Genomic DNA, 16,500 nt, shown 5'->3' with positions numbered 1-16,500 from the left:
ATTCACGTGCACAAGACAAAAACTTTCATACTGTGCCAAAAGTGATCCGAGTTCGATTCCTGGCATGGGCGGTCTATTTTTTAATTTTTTTAATTTTTTTTTAATTCTTGTTTACTTTTGTTTATTTTGAACGTTTTAATGTTTTATTTTACTCTAATAATTTTTTTAATTGTGTAAAATAAATTTTTTCTTTTCTTTTTAAATCCACGTGCACAAGACAAAAACTTTCATACTGGGGGAGCGAGCCAGTCTGAAGAGTACTCGGGTCCAGCGCCAGCGTTTTTTATCAGAAATATTATCAAGCAGCTGGCAAAATATAACTGTACTCTCTGATTATATTGAAAAACATGATGATATATAATTCATGAAGGATTTATTTTTATTTTTATACAAACACATATTTCTCTGTTATATATAATTTTCAAGCATTGCTAAAGAATCCTATTGCATCTTAAAATGTCTTATTGGTTGCTTGACATGTTAATTATGTAAATATGTCATTTGTACTATAGTTAAACTTATCTTTTATTTCTTCTTGTTTGTTACCCCTTAATGGGCGAGGGCCGGATGAAAAAAAGCATGTATACATTGCTTATTCTGTCACCCTCGTAAAATAAATTTCAATTCAATTCTCTCTCTCTCTCTCTCTCTCTCTCTCTCTCTCTCTCTCTCTCTCTCTCTCTCTCTCTCTCTCTCTCTCTCTCTCTCTGACTTTTTCCGCAAACCCCAGTGATGAAATTACTGATTGTGGTTTTGTACGTATACATTTTGCAGACTATCCTTGAACTTTTTTCTTCTCTTTGTCACTTTCTGTATGACTATGACTAATGCACAGTTTGGAATTTTTATTAACAATTGTTTTTCTGAACATCAAGTTTTGGTTTTTATTTTTATTACAATTTACATGTAATGAAAGAACTAAACATGCATTTGTATATAAACACTAGATGATTACCCGCTTCGCCGGGTACCGGCTTCGCCGGGAAGAAGTAGAGCCGAATACCAGGCTGCGCCTGGGAGTACGCCGGCTTTGCAGCCGCACGAAGGAAAGGAGATAAACGCGAAAAACACTGGAGACCTAAAAATAGTAACGTGCAGTGACCTTCTAAAAATAGTAACGTAGTAACGGGAATATGGATTGACGCCACACGGAGGAAGGGAGATAATCGCGGCTAAAAACACTGGAGAAGATAAAGAAGAGTTACTGGTAGTGGATCCCGACAAAAAAACACAAAATCGGTTCAGCGCGCATAGCGCTGCGCGCTGAGAGCACATGTTGAAATATCTCATCGATGAGGTTGTGTCCGGGGTGTTGCTGAATACGGTGTCCAAATTTGAAAAAGATCCACCGAGAACTTTGGCCGTGCATCGCGAACAGACAGACAGACTCTAGTCGTATATATATATATAGATGCACACATACATACAATAAAACTACATGTACCACTAACAAACAATCATGTAATTCATTTGGCTGGTTTTTTTTTTTTCTCAAAACAAATGTTGGCGCATTCATATTCATAAGAAAGGACACCTTGCTACAAAGGACAGTGGCAAGGCTCCCCAAGAGCGTCCTTTGCTCGCAGGTTTTACTGTACATGTAGCAGTCCTTTCATGCAAGAAGTACTGGTTCTGCAGCATGTAAATATTGTTATCTTTTCACACACACAAAATATTTCAGTTTTCTGTAACTTTTAGAAAACCAATGTTCCCTTCCCTATTTTGAAATGCACACATGTAAATCATTTTTGGACGTTTTCTTTTTCTTTTCTTTTTTAATATCAGAACTGTAGCAGTTGTTGTGTGTAGCAGACATTAAGTTTGTTTTTTGCAAAATGCATGCACTAAGTAAAACATTTTCTTAATTGCACTTATGAACTTTTGCAACAACAAATAATTTTATGGATGGCTTTGTTTCTGTTTCAGGGCATTCTATTACTGCAAGAACTGCCACCGAGATGTGACCGATGTGCGTGCCATCAAGAAATGCCGATGCAGACCATGTAAGTTATATATCTTCTGGCCATAATTTACAATACAGCAAGAGTGCTCCCTTCAGAATTAAGGAGAAAATATACTCTATCTAGGTTGATCACTTCAGTTCACGTTTATTGCAAAGGGCTCTAAGGCATGAAAAATGGGTATTATCAGGTTGCTTCAAGAGACTGAGGGTAATTTCCTTTGCTTTTGTTGCAGAAATATAGGCTTTACTTTGATATTAAGTGTGAAAGGATATGAAAGATTTGCCTCATCACACACATGGCTTTTAGCAACACTCACCCCAACTTGACTCTCATGTAGAGTTTGGTAGCTTCTTTCCTTGTACAGGCTGCATACTTTACAGTTGCTGTTGCTGTAGTCTGATGGACTGGACTTTTTTTATTGTCATAATAATACAGAGTGACTGTAGTGTAAAGCCTCCATTTGCTTTGGGCTGTAGAAGTCAGTTGAAGCTTTTGATCCACAGCAGCTAGCAGGTTTTAAGTTTGGTTTAAAATAAGGTTTAAATGTCTATCTGAAAGCACCATTGTTGGTGGTTCAAATGTCCTTTCACCTGAACTAGCTGTCACTGGACACTGCCGGAAAAACAGTTGGAACGACAGCATTTTCTTGTTTTGTCCTCAATCTGTACCCAGAGCCAGAATGATTTATCCATTGAAGACGTCGGTATACAGTTTAGAAGAACAGAATGTACTGAATTGTGTGTTTGAATTGCTTCACTTGGCAGTGGAATCAATTCAATAGTCTCCTGTCCGCCCAGCCGACCTTCCCCTTGACCCTGCTTGTGACCTCGATGTTTGATGCCCCCCGCAAGGGGCACGGTACTCTCTAAGCACCCAAAACCTCAAAGAGAGATAACTGGCGGAAACCTTCCTATTGTAGTCTCCTGTCCGCCCAGCCGACCTTCCCCTTGACCCTGCTTGTGACCTCTATGTTTGATGCCCCCGCAAGGGGCACGGTTCTCTGTAAGCACCCAAAACCTCAAAGAGATAACTGGCGGAAACCTTCCTATTGGATTTGCTTATAGTTATACTGCTGGTAGAACAAGAGTTATAGGGTGCAAATATTTAATTCACGTTCATCCATGCGTGGCTTCTGTAGTGTCTACTGTGTGTATAGACTGACATGTGCTTCGGCTTTGTTTGTTTTTTGTGTGTACATGTCTGTCTGTAGATAGAGAAATACTGCAATGCGAAACTAAAACTTGTTTGAAAGATAAACACAGCTCTCTTGGTTTGCATGCGCTGCAAATGATTCAGCCAAGCATGAACTGACAAACTGACCAACTTTTGTTGTACTTGCAGACTAATATGTTATTTTATCCCACAAACTTTTAACTGGTTCCCGCTGCTGTATAGGTATAATCATTAAGATGTGTGTGTGTGTGTGTGTCTTAGTTTTGAGCAATGGAGCTTCTAAATGTAATTCATTTGTCTGCTCCTAGCATTGTGTTTGTGTATTTGTTGTTGTGTTTGTTTGAATTACAGTAAATACATCCTTGGAGATAAAATTGACTTGCCTGCTTGGTTCAAGCTGAAATACATGGTACTAGTAATTTTTTTCCTGCTTTAGAGAACATCAGCAAAACATTAAGTTAAGTGCCATAACTTCATGCTCTTGATGGTTACGTTGTCTTATTTGATCAGTGCAACTTCCGAAGAACATTCCTCACAGGTGCCCTGGTTTGTCCGGTTCTTGTGTGAATCTAACTCGGTACACAGGTAATAGCATATTGAATATAGTCACAAGGATGAGGGTTCGAATCTTGATCTAGATGGCTCTGGCCATCATTGCAGTTCTCTTGGTGTAGAATATGGAAATACATGTACTGTACCAGCATTTTGCAGTTGTCTGGTTCATGGTTTGAACACAGCAGTATGTTGTGCTGTTACTTGATGGATATATATATCGTCTTATGAATATACATTGTACTTGCATAGAAATGTGCGGTCCTGTGGTGAATATACGACCAGCATGGAGCATGACGTTACTACAGCTCAGAGTCAAAGTTAATACAATGGCATACTTTGCATCTGCCAGGGCCTAGGGTTTATTACATCACCGTATATTTGGTGGTGTATAGGTTTCACTCTGTCTGTCCGTCTGTCAGTGTGTCTGTCCGTCTGTCCGTTTGTCTGTTTGTCCAGACTAGACTTAGAATATATCTCTGTCTCTAATGGGTCGATTGAGCTGAAATTTGGTGTGTAGCTTGGAATCGGGGTACAGACAGTGCTTGTTCATATACGTACCAGCATTTTGCAGTTATCTTAGGATCTGGCCAGCAGTACAGCATGTTGCATTCATCAGGTTCCCAGGATGAATATACATGTACCAGCATTTTACACTTACCTGGTCCTCAAATAAACATGACAGGATACTTTGCAGTTAAATTGACACACTAGGTTAATAAAGCACTACACAGAAACAGTATTTTTCACTTTACCAGGACTGTATAATGTATTGAATTATATGCAAGCATTCTGTAATCAGCCATTGATATGAAAGCATTTTGTGGTTGCCTGGGTAGGGTTATATTATATACCAGCATTTTTTTTATATTTTTTTATATTTACCGAATATGTCTCTAGGTCTCTGTTTAATTATTATACCTTGTAAAAATTGTTGACCAAAACCTAACAAGTATTGTAAGTGGAAAGATACTGGTTGCAATGTTCGAATTCACTACCAGCAACAAATGTGAAAAGTAGCTGGATGGCCTGCTTACAAGGACTAATGCTGATGGATTTAGCATTTAGGTGGTGATTTTGTTTTCTATAATTGGAGTAAAATATAAGTTGCGCCTTATAGTCCGAAAAGTACGGTACTTTTCTTGATAATTGGATTGGCTATGCATTTTGTTCAGAAAAGAATTTTTTTACATGATCAATTCATCATTTTGGTCACATCACTGTTCACATACAGTTGAACTTGTCTAATTATGACCACCCAGGGTACAGACCAAAATAAGTGGTCGTAAGAGACAGGTGGTCACTGTGTAAAGGTGAATTATATAGAAGAAAAACTCTTCTGGGATCATTCAGAGTGTTTGTTGTGGGAAGGCGGTGGCTTTTGAGAGGTGGTCGCAAGAGCAGGTTTGACTGTAGTATGAGCTTTGGATTCGGAGAGGACTGTTATATGTATTTAATTTATCATGTGATTGAATTTTGTTTTCTGTCATTTTTCATTTTGTATGAATTTGGGGAAAGGGATTGAGGACTGTTATTTAATTTATTATGTGATTGATTCATTTTTGTTCTGTCACTGCTTTTCCTATAGTGAGCTGATTCTGTTGACTTTGTTTTCTCTCAAGTGGCAATGTTCAAAAAAGGAGCAGCTGCAGTGTTAGGTATAACCACAGCTCACTTCTGTGTCTCGGTGTCATGCGTCTATGTGTCACGCACCGCACTTTTCATTGATTTGGATGTCTGTAGTCTCTGACCGGCTTGGCACTATAGTTCACTGCTCGCTCTCTCTCTCTCTCTCTCTCTCTCTCTCTCTCTCTCTCTCTCTCTCTCTCTCTCTCTCTCTCTCTCTCTCTCTCTCTCTCCTCTCTCTCTCCTCTCTCTCTCTCTCCTCTCTCTCTCTCTCTCTCTCTCTCTCTCTCTCTCTCTCTCTCTCTCTCTCTCTCTCTCTCTCTCTCTCTCTCTCTCTCTCCTGTCTATTTTCTTTTACTCTTTGCAATGGTTTTGGATTACTGTACATTGGAACTCCCATTTTAAAACCTAAAAACAATCTGAAATAATGAGATCTCAAAAGAGAAGGAGCCTAAAAATGGAGGTAAATTTGCAGACATTAATAAGCAACAAATCTTAAAAACAAGGGTCTTACAATGTGGGAAACATGTTAAAACCCAGTGGTTTTTAAATGGGGTTCCTTTGTACCAAGTTTTGTTTTAAATTTTTTTCTTCATTTATACATCTACACTACATTAAGCCTGTTCTCAATATAGTCCGAACGCAGCTGCATGCAGTGTAAAACAAAAGTGCACTGTGCAGCTGTGCACAGTGAATTTCCCTGTGTCACCAACTGAAAACTCTGCCTGAACAATCCTTCTCATTGCGGTCAATGCGCATGCGCTAACATGGGGAGATTAATCAGGTCGTGAACAACCTAACCCTTACCCTAACCCTAATCCTAACCCTAATCCTAACCCTAATCCTAACCCTAACCCTAACCCATGGTTATTTCGGTCAAAGGGTCGCATTTATTAAGTCCAAGATTGGCGCATGCGCATTGACCGCAATGAGAAGGATTGTTCAGCAGAGGTTTCAGTTCGTGACACCTGCACAAGTCTTGCTTTGAGCACAAGAATGCTTCATCGTCTGCAGTCAACGCTGATTGGCTAGCGAGATATGACGGATTTAAATGACGCGTTTAACCTTTAAGCCTTGATGATTTTTTTCTTCGAAACTTGGTTCCAGTCTTGATCTCTGGCACCATTTTGTGCTTTGTGTTGCCTTTATTTTGCAAATTCATGTCGGATTACGCAAATTTTGGTACACGAATTAGACATTTGTTCTCGGACTAAGTGAAATGAGTCGACGGGCGCTGTGGCGTGGTGGTAAGACGTCAGGCTCTTAATCGGAAGGTCGAGGGTTAAAATCCCGGCCGCGGCCACCTGGTGGGTTAAGTGTAAAGATTTTTCCGATCTCCCAGGTCAACTTATGTGCAGACCTGCTAGTGGCTTATCCCCCTTCGTGTGTACACGCAAGCACAAGACCTAGTGCGCACGGAAAAGATCCTGTAATCCATGTCAGAGTTCGGTGGGTTATAAAAACACGAAAATATCCAGCATACTTCCTCCGAAAGCGGTGTATGGCTGCCTAAATGGCGGGGTAAAAACGGTCATACACGTAAAATTGCACTCGTGCACAAACACGAGTGTACATGGGATTTTCAGCCCACGAACGCAGAAGAAGAAGAAGAAGTGAAATGAGTTGCAGTTGCCGTTCATTTGAGTTTGTTTGTTCGTTCATGGGCTGAAACTCCCACGGCTTTTACGTGTATGACCGTTTTTACCCCGCCATTTAGGCAGCCATACGCCGCTTTCGGAGGAAGCATGCTGGGTATTTTCGTGTTTCTATAACCCACTGAACTCTGACATGGATTACAGGATCTTTTTCGTGCGCACTTGGCCTTGTGCTTGCGTGTACACACGGGGGGTGTTCGGACACCGAGGAGAGTCTGCACACAGTTGACTCTGAGAAATAAATCTCTCGCCGAACGTGGGGACGAACTCACGCCGACAGCGGCCAACTGGATACAAATCCAGCGCGCTACCGACTGAGCTACATCCCCGCCCCGTTCATTTGAGTGATATGACTGAAAGTTGTGCACAGCGTAATGGAGGAATATTAAAAAGCTGACAGCCATTTTTCCTGCTGGCAGCACAGCACTGCATATATTAAGAACAGGCTTAACTGGCACTTCTTTTTACTTAATTTTAACCCTGCCCTTGCATTATTACTCTTGATGATTTACAATCTCTCTTTTTTAACTCATGCCATTAATCATGCAACTTCATAGTAATACTTATATTCAGTATAATCTTTAAAACCCTTACTTTCATGTACAATTGATCTTATTTCTCTTTCATCATTTCATTATTACCTAGTTAATTTGGTAAAGTAAATAATTTTTCTTGCTAGATGATTTTTTATATTAGGATGTGTTTTGGATTCTGACTTTAACATGGACGTGTATTTTTTGCACTAAATTATTTCCTGTGACAGAATAGACAAATTTGGAAATACGTACATGCAGTCAGGTGTTTGAGGGTTGTTAAAGAGTTGTGTACCCTTGTTTTGCCATAGAAATACTGAGGAAAGCTACACGAGGCATTGTAGGCTTGCCTCAGTTTATCTATGGAAATAGGGGAAGCAACTCTTCCCCAGCCCATACAAACTTGACAGAGTTATTTCCCAACATTGTCTATTCACAAAACCATCTGTGTATTTATATTGCATGAAATAAATGTTTAACCTGCCTTGCCCTTTATACCTTTTTTTATCTGTTTTGACATGTGATAAGTTATTTTAAAGTGCTTCTCAGCTTAGTGCTTGCCTTGAATGCAGAAATTAGCAAACTATTTATGAAAAAAAAAAAATTCTGTCAGGGTTGAATACATTTAATCTAGCTGTCTTTTCCAAACGTTTAGCCCCTAAAAAGTTGATTAGCTACTTTTCCTTCAGAGCAAGTTACATGTATTAAAGTAGTGAAAAGGAAAGCATGCTTTCTTTTTTTTTTCCTTTTTTTTTAACAATTTGTTGATCTTATACCTGCGTATTCAGACTAGTTTCTGAGGTTGGTGTATATTATTTTTTAGCAAGTCTTGGTGGCATTCATTCCCATTTCAACAGGAGAGCAACACGGAAAGTTTTTGTCAAAGAGTACGTAGCCTTATTAACAGAAGATTTTTGATTGGTACAGGTTCCCTGTTGTTTGCGTTCGGACAGCGACTTGCCAGAACAAGTAAACAGCACCTGTTTAGTCAGCCGTTAACTTCTGTGTCTAGTCATTCAAACTATATTTTGTCAACAGTTTTCGATCTGACGCATGATTTAGTAGCTGTTGCTGTTTTCAGAGTGTAGGTAGACCTTACAACAGATGTTGCAGCCATCAGATATGATCTGTCATTGATTATGTGACACATCTAACCTTTTCATCCAGATGCGATGAAAATATGATGTGTTGCACATACCTCTGGTCATTATGATTTTGATGTGCTATACATCACTAATGAATATTAAGTGTGGATTTCATGAGATGCATGATTAATACCTCTAGATGGTTGGGTATTTGTACCACGCATGTGACAGTCTTGTGAAATTCATGTACAAACTTTTATATTTTACACCAACAACTTACCCCGGTAATTACACTCTAACAGCTGTAAAACACTGCATGAAAAACTATCTACACACAGTCCGTTGACTTCATATAATATTAAGTGTTCGCATGAATTCAAATTCACATGTGGTGTCAACAACAGCAAACAAGTCGCGTAAGGCGAAAATACAACATTTAGTCAAGTAGCTGTCGAACTCACAGAATGAAACTGAACGCAATGCCATTTTTCAGCAAGACCGTATACTCGTAGCATCGTCAGTCCACCGCTCATGGCAAAGGCAGTGAAATTGACAAGAAGAGCGGGGTAGTAGTTGCGCTAAGAAGGATAGCACGCTTTTCTGTACCTCTCTTTGTTTTAACTTTCTGAGCGTGTTTTTAATCCAAACATATCATATCTATATGTTTTTGGAATCAGGAACCGACAAGGAATAAGATGAAAATGTTTTTAAATTGATTTGGACAATTTAATTTTGATAATAATTTTTATATATTTAATTTTCAGAGCTTGTTTTTAATCCGAATATAACATATTTATATGTTTTTGGAATCAGCAAATGATGGAGAATAAGATAAACGTAAATTTGGATCGTTTTATAAATTTTTATTTTTTTTTACAATTTTCAGATTTTTAATGACCAAAGTCATTAATTAATTTTTAAGCCACCAAGCTGAAATGCAATACCGAAGTCCGGGCTTCGTCGAAGATTACTTGATCAAAATTTCAACCAATTTGGTTGAAAAATGAGGGCGTGACAGTGCCACCTCAACTTTCACGAAAAGCCGGATATGACGTCATCAAAGACATTTATCAAAAAAATGAAAAAAACGTTCGGGGATTTCATACCCAGGAACTCTCATGTCAAATTTCATAAAGATCGGTCCAGTAGTTTAGTCTGAATCGCTCTACACACACACACAGACACACACACACACACACGCACGCACATACACCACGACCCTCGTTTCGATTCCCCCTCGATGTTAAAATATTTAGTCAAAACTTGACTAAATATAAAAAGAGCAGCACAGAAAAAAATCACATGTTCACAAAATTTGCTCAGCAAATGAAACCTTACCTGTCTTTGTGTAAAAGATGTGTTTCACTTTCAACATGGGTGTTCTAGATTGCATAACTTGAGCTAGTACTCTATTAATAGACAAATTCGGGAAATAACTCTGCCAGGTTTGTATGTGTTGTGAAAGAGTGAATACTCTTGGAAAAATATGAGGCAAGCTTTCCTGCGTGCCATGGGTCAGTCAAAAGCGAGGGGTGTGTCTCTACTCTTGATCCTTGTCCACGTGTGATTGGCCTATAATGTCAGGCGGGAAAGCTTGCCTCATATTTTCCAAGAGTATTCACTCTTTCACAACCCATGCAAATCCAACAGAGTTATTTCTTAACATTCTTTTACTCCACTCACTGCATCTATAGCACAAATAATAAAGTAATCAGAAAGTATGCCTCAGAAAAAGATGCTGACATTAATTGCACATCACGCAAGTTTATTAGACACATTGCAATTATCCAGATCAAAACTTCTTCAGCTCAAACTTCAGAGAACATTTTTCTCAATTAATTTCTATAGCCTTTAACATTTTTGACTGCTTTCATTCTGGGGGCAATGGGGTGGGTGTTAAAACTTGCCCAGTTAAAACAACAGGTCCATTTTAAGTCAGTTTCTGTCTGCTTCACTATAAGTTTAAAGTATCATTTGTTGGTCCTTGAATTGAGAGAACAAGCACACATTAATGCACTCATATGTGCAGGCGCATAAGTGCATGCACGCACAGTCATATATGCACCTCGGACAAAACAAACCCAGACCACGTTTGCAGACAGATGGCGTGAAAGCGTTCTAATCATATGTGACCCTCCACCACGAAATGAGTCGTATCTCACCTCGCGCGGTTCTGCGCTAGGCTTAATATTAGTCCGGGGAGTGTCTGGTAACAGTGTGAGGGTCAACTTAGTCACATGCTTATAACTCAAACAGTTTTCGCTCTTTTCTAAAACGGTTTTCACCACTGGATAGAGCATAAAAAACTCTTTAGGAAAATGTAAAAATATGAAAATCATGCAAAGGTGACATGTGACTCATTTCGTGGTGGAAGGTCACATATACACTGAGAGTGTCATGAATTCTGTCTTCAGCTATACAACACTCTGTTTTCCATCCCTTTCATTGTTTTGTTCTTTCTTGTGGATTGCATGTGTATACCTCTCACTTACACAATACATTTCTACAGTTTTGAACCTTTATCAAATGTACTAGCACCTTTCATACCTTTCTAAAAACAGCCCTTTTGTGTTGTGGTATTTTCTAAAGTCTTTCAGTTTTTGCATGCAAATCATTTGACATGTTTTATGATTATACACTGTACACGTACAAATCATACACTCTCTGAAAATTGTTGTCACTTTTTGTTAAACTTTTCAAGAAAAGGAATTAGTATCAAATTATAGAGATCGTTATTTGCTCTCATGTCAAACATAATGTTTCAATGAGTTTTAACATCAAAGTCTTCAAGTGACTTAATGCCAATATGGATACAGATACTAAGCTTATGTTTGAATATCCACCCTCCTCAAAGTGACATGTTGCGGAACATGAAGATTAATTCTGCAAAAAAAGGCATCTTAAAGACATGAGAGCTGAATTAAATAAAATAGTGGGAACGCAGAAGAAGAAGAAATGAAATAAAAACCTGCATGAAAACTCACTATTGACTATTGTGTTTGTGATCACATGTTCCTGTGTTGGTTCACCGATTGGCTTTACAAAAGGCACATCAGAAATGATGAATGACCTGAGCTTCATTAGACAAATTGTTGATAAACACTGCTGCACATGATTTAACAAGGTCTAAAAAGCATGAGCCTGGCTTTACGCTTATTAATTAAGAGCAGCAGGGGGTGGGAAAAACGTTATGGCATGCAGAATTATTGTCATTGCACTAAATTCCGTTGTGTGTAATTAAGAGGAACAGTGTGTTGAGTTTCCCTTTGTTGGTGCTTGCATTGACGCACATGATTTATGAAACAATAGTACACTGTTAAGTTGTACTTAACAGTGAAAAGATACTTTATGGTACAGTCACGCACACTACAATAGTTTTCCATTATTCTTTACAGCACTCCAGAGGACGGAGCCGTTGACAGGAGATGGTGAGTAGTATTCTACAGGGGAACCCCCCTTTTAAGACCCCCCAAATTAAGACTCCCTCCTTTTTAAGACCGTGTTTTCCTAGACTTTCTGTTCATAACCTCTGTAAAATTACCCCCATTTTAAGACTCCCTCCTTTTTAAGACCTGATTTTCTCAGATTTGTGGAGGTCTTAAAAGGGGGGTTCCACTGTATATGATATAATCATATAGTTAAAACTAATACACATAATTTGATTAAGGATTAATCAGGAAAGAGCTTAAATGTTACTTAAGTGGGTATGGAAATCAGATGACTGTTGGTTTTCCTGTTAGAAATCCCAGATTTTACTTTTCATATAATTTTACCTGTAGTCATCTGTGTTGAAAGGCTGAGCCTAGGTATAAAAGGCGTTTGCTCTTCCGCCGCAGCAGCAGATTTTCAAACTGCTCTGGCAACAGTCAAACATCGCTGTTATCCTTTCTTGATTATCTTGTGACAGACGGCCTTAGTGTGCAAGTTATCAGGCAGGCAGATGTATCTCACAGTTCTCTGCCATAGTAAAACAATGTTAGTGTCTGCACAACAATTCTGAATCTGGAGAAGCTACCACTAGGCATGTTGACTACCTCTTTCTGTAGCATTAACCCAATATGCGACATCAGCTGACGTCCTGAGTAACTTACTTCTTTCTTTTTTACATTTAGTCAAGTTTTGACTAAATGGTTTAACGTAGAGGGGGGAGACGAGGATGTGGTGTGTGTGTGTGTGTGTGTGTGTGTGTGTGTGTGTGTGTGTGTGTGTGTGTAGAGCGATTTAGAGAAAACTACTAGACCGATCTTCATGAAATTTTACATGGGAGTTCCTGGGTATGATATCCCCAGACGTTTTTTTAATTTTTTTGATAAATGTCTTTGATGACATCATATCCGGCTTTTCATGAAAGTTGAGGCGGCTCTGTCACGCTCTCATTTTTCAACCAAATTGGTTGAAATTTTGGTCAAGTAATCTTCGACGACGCCCGGACTTTGGTATTGCATTTCAGCTTGGTGGCTTACAAATTAATTTATGAGTTTGCTCATTAAAGTTGTCATTAAAATCGATTTTTTGCAAACAGATTTAAAATTGATTGCATCGTTTTCTTCATCACATTCTGAATCTAAAAATATATACATATGTCATGTTTACTCTTAAAATGTGATCACAATTAACGAAAATAGATTAATTAGTCTTACGATTAAAATTTAAGAAGTCGATCCAAAAATGATTTCATCTTATTCTTTATCGTTTCCTGATTCCAAAAACATATAGATATGATAGGTTGTATTCAAAACAAGCTCAGAAAGTTAACACGAATACAGAAAAGTGCGCTTTCCTGCTTAGCACAATACGCTACCGCGCTATTCTGGCGTGTGCATATCACTGCGTTTTGCACGTGGGAGGTGAGCGATTTCCTTCTTGCGGCGGGATTGACGAAGCTGTACTGTCTTGGTGAAAAAAATACAGTGCGTTCAGTTTCATTCCATGAGTTCGACAGCTTGACTAAATGTAGTAATTTCGCCTTACGCGACTTGTTTTTCTTCTTTTTTTGTGTGTGTATTAACTGGTGAGTAACTTACTTTAACGGGCAACAAACTGTTCAGTACAATGGTTGCGTGTGTGGTGTATTCATGTATACATCAAGGCACATTGTAAGTTGTCAGGTTAGGTAAATACAGGTAATGCTTTTTGTATATAAATATTTACTGTCAGGGCTGAAAGAAAAAACAAATTTGTGTGTCAAAGGAATTGTTTTAAATAATCTTCATGTTTTCATTGTAAGGAACCGTTTCACATTATGTTGTTGTTGTTGTTGTTTGCTGAAGGAATTATTTCATATGTGTGGAAGGAACGTTTTCTCATATTTTTCATGGTTTGTGTGGAAGTAGCTGTTTGACATATTTTTGATATTGGGTGTGCAGACAAGAAGGACAAAGCATCCCTACCAAAGACAGAAACACCAAGGGCAGCTGCCATTATTGCCAGTGCTGCGTCATCTATACTGTGAGTTCACGTGTCATCTGACTATGATTATCAACACTAACACTGTTACTGTGTGTTCATCAGTATTACAGTGGAACCCCCCTTTAAAGCACCCCCCCTCCCCCCAATTTAAGACTCACTCCCTTTTAAGACCCTGTTTTCTCAGACTTTCTGTTCATAACCTCTGCAAATTTACCCTCATTTTAAGACTTACCTCTTTTTTAAGACCTGATTTTAGCAGAATTTTCGAGGCCTTAGAAGGAGGTTCCACTGTACCTCAGAACAGCATCATTCCCCACAATGTAATCATCATAAATATTGCTGTCATCATTGTTGTTTCTGTCTTTCACATCGCCCCCTCACTATTGTCATCGTTATCTTGTGCAACAAACAAAGTTTTTCAGTCTAGAATACAGAATACAGAATACAGTATTTATTGAGCCAAGTGACATTAAAAAACATTTAAAGCACAAGGAATTTCGCGTAGTGTTGGTAAAATCACGCACACACACACACCCACACACACACTGACACACACACACACACACGCCCACACATACACTGACATACACACCAACACACACACGCCCACACTACAGCAGTCACGATCACACCATCACACGCAGGGCAGACATGAGGTAAAACAAATGACAATCATCTATTAAAAGAAAATGTACTAAGAGTGGTCTAAGATGCTAGTTCATCTAATATAATTTTCCTTTTTCACCATTGTTTCAAGGTTGTTTCATCATTACTTGACTGTTGTTTTGCAGTCCGGCGAGCGGTCGTAACACAGCGCTATCGCAGGATTCGATGCGTGACATGCCACCCCTACCCTCCATGTCGCCCCAACCCGATGTTCCCAGCTCACCCACTGATGAGCCGCGCAAGTTCGACTCCACCGGCATGTTCCACTGGTCTCCCGACCACCCTATACATGAAGTCCTCATGGTGAGATGACGACAGAAGCGTTTCCTTTTTACTTTAGTACTTTATTTTCCCATTGCTGAGAAATTCGGTTCGCTTCCTCCCAACAGAAGCATTTCCATTACTTTAGTACTTTACTTTCCCATTGCTGCGAAATTGGGGTCACTTCTTCCCAGTTGAAAAAAACGCGTGTAACCCTGCACTGGTCAGCCTTTATACAGATAGTTACTTTTGACAGAAGAAAACTGAGTCACTAAAAAAAGAAAAAAAGAAAAGGAACTTAGAGAAGTGCCAGGAGATTGGTTCTGCATAATTCCCGCCTACTCTATTGCACAGGTTGTATGCATTTATTTCTCAGATCTTAGAGAGGTTAGTTTGGCATTGTTGATTTTTCTGTCTGCAGATCACTAATTATTCTTGGTAGGAAGACAGAAAGAAACAACTCATTTCAACTTTGCAAGCAGTGTTCCTTCTTCAGCAATAAAAATGCAGCTTCCCCTCTCACCATTCAGCTCCCTAGTACACAGACATAGAGTGCTTGAGTGGGAGCTTTAAATAATTGCTGTGTCCCCCGGTAGCGATTTCATGTCTGCGCCTGTACCATATGACACTTGTGATAGGTTTAGCAAAGAAAACATTCTTTGTTGATCAAAGATTAAAGACATAATGGCTCAGACCGTTTTTTGGTGTGACTCATTCTGAGCAAGATCATTCTTGGAGGGTTTGATTTTGTTGTTGCAGTCTTTAGCAAATTTTGGTCCTTGAGAGTCTACTTGTAATACAGTGAAACCCCCCTTTTAAGACTCCCCCGATTTAAATGTTTCTCCTTTTTAAGACCCAGTTTTCTCAGACTTTCTGTTCATAACGTCTGTAAATGTACCCCCCTTTCAAGATCCCCTCCTTTTTAAGACCTGATTTTCTCAGACTTTCTGTTGATAACGTCTGTAAATGTGCCCCCATTTTCAGATCCCCTCCTTTTTAAGACCTGATTTTCTCAGATTTGTGGAGGTCTTAAAAGAGGGGTTCCACTGTACAGCCTGCTCATCATTGTTTGTAAATTGTTTTCTCCAGGATCGGAACCAGGCCATGTTGACAGGTATGAACAATCACGTGGTGGTGTGTCTGTTTGCGGATGCCGCCTCTCCTCTGATTGGTCTACGCAACCTGGTGATGCCACTGAGGGCCAGTAACTTCCACTACCACGAGCTGCGACACTGCGTCATCGTCGGCAACTTGGAGTACCTGCACAAAGAGTGGAAGACCTTGCAAAACTTCCCCAAGTTGTCCATTCTGCCTGTAAGTGTTCTTGTGTTCTGTTCGCTCCGTCGGGCTTCAATTAGCTTTTGTCGGGCGTCATTTCCATGATGACGACCTCGAAGTTTCAAATGGAAGCCTGTCAATGTGTAATAAGTGTTGTCTAATTAGTGTTTGTCAGATAAGTGTTGTCTAATTAGTGTTTGTCAGATAAGTGTTGTCTAATTAGTGTTTGTCAGATAAGTGTTGTCTAATTAGTGTTTGTCAGATAAGTGTTGTCTAATTAGTGTTTGTCAGATACGTG

The 16,500-nt window shown here is 39.2% G+C and overlaps 1 protein-coding gene across 3 annotated transcripts in view; it reads left to right on the top strand.

Moving 5' to 3' along the window:
• Positions 1–16,500, top strand: part of LOC138960090 (calcium-activated potassium channel slowpoke-like) — a 74,093-nt gene that overhangs the window by 34,382 nt on the left and 23,211 nt on the right. For 2 of the 3 annotated variants that reach the window (XM_070331830.1, XM_070331827.1), the window contains exons 14-19: positions 1,927–2,003; positions 5,312–5,347; positions 11,984–12,016; positions 13,955–14,036; positions 14,789–14,966; positions 16,014–16,238. In XM_070331830.1, coding sequence (XP_070187931.1) covers positions 1,927–2,003; positions 5,312–5,347; positions 11,984–12,016; positions 13,955–14,036; positions 14,789–14,966; positions 16,014–16,238 — 631 coding nt within the window. The remainder of the gene's footprint in view (positions 1–1,926; positions 2,004–5,311; positions 5,348–11,983; positions 12,017–13,954; positions 14,037–14,788; positions 14,967–16,013; positions 16,239–16,500) is intronic. The other variant, XM_070331828.1, reaches the window with a different exon arrangement.

The sequence above is a fragment of the Littorina saxatilis genome, linkage group LG2 (genome assembly GCF_037325665.1).
Source record: "Littorina saxatilis isolate snail1 linkage group LG2, US_GU_Lsax_2.0, whole genome shotgun sequence".
NCBI classification, from domain to species: Eukaryota; Metazoa; Mollusca; class Gastropoda; order Littorinimorpha; family Littorinidae; genus Littorina; species Littorina saxatilis.
Note: the sequence above shows the minus strand (reverse complement) of the source record. Positions and strands in the feature narration are given on the sequence as shown.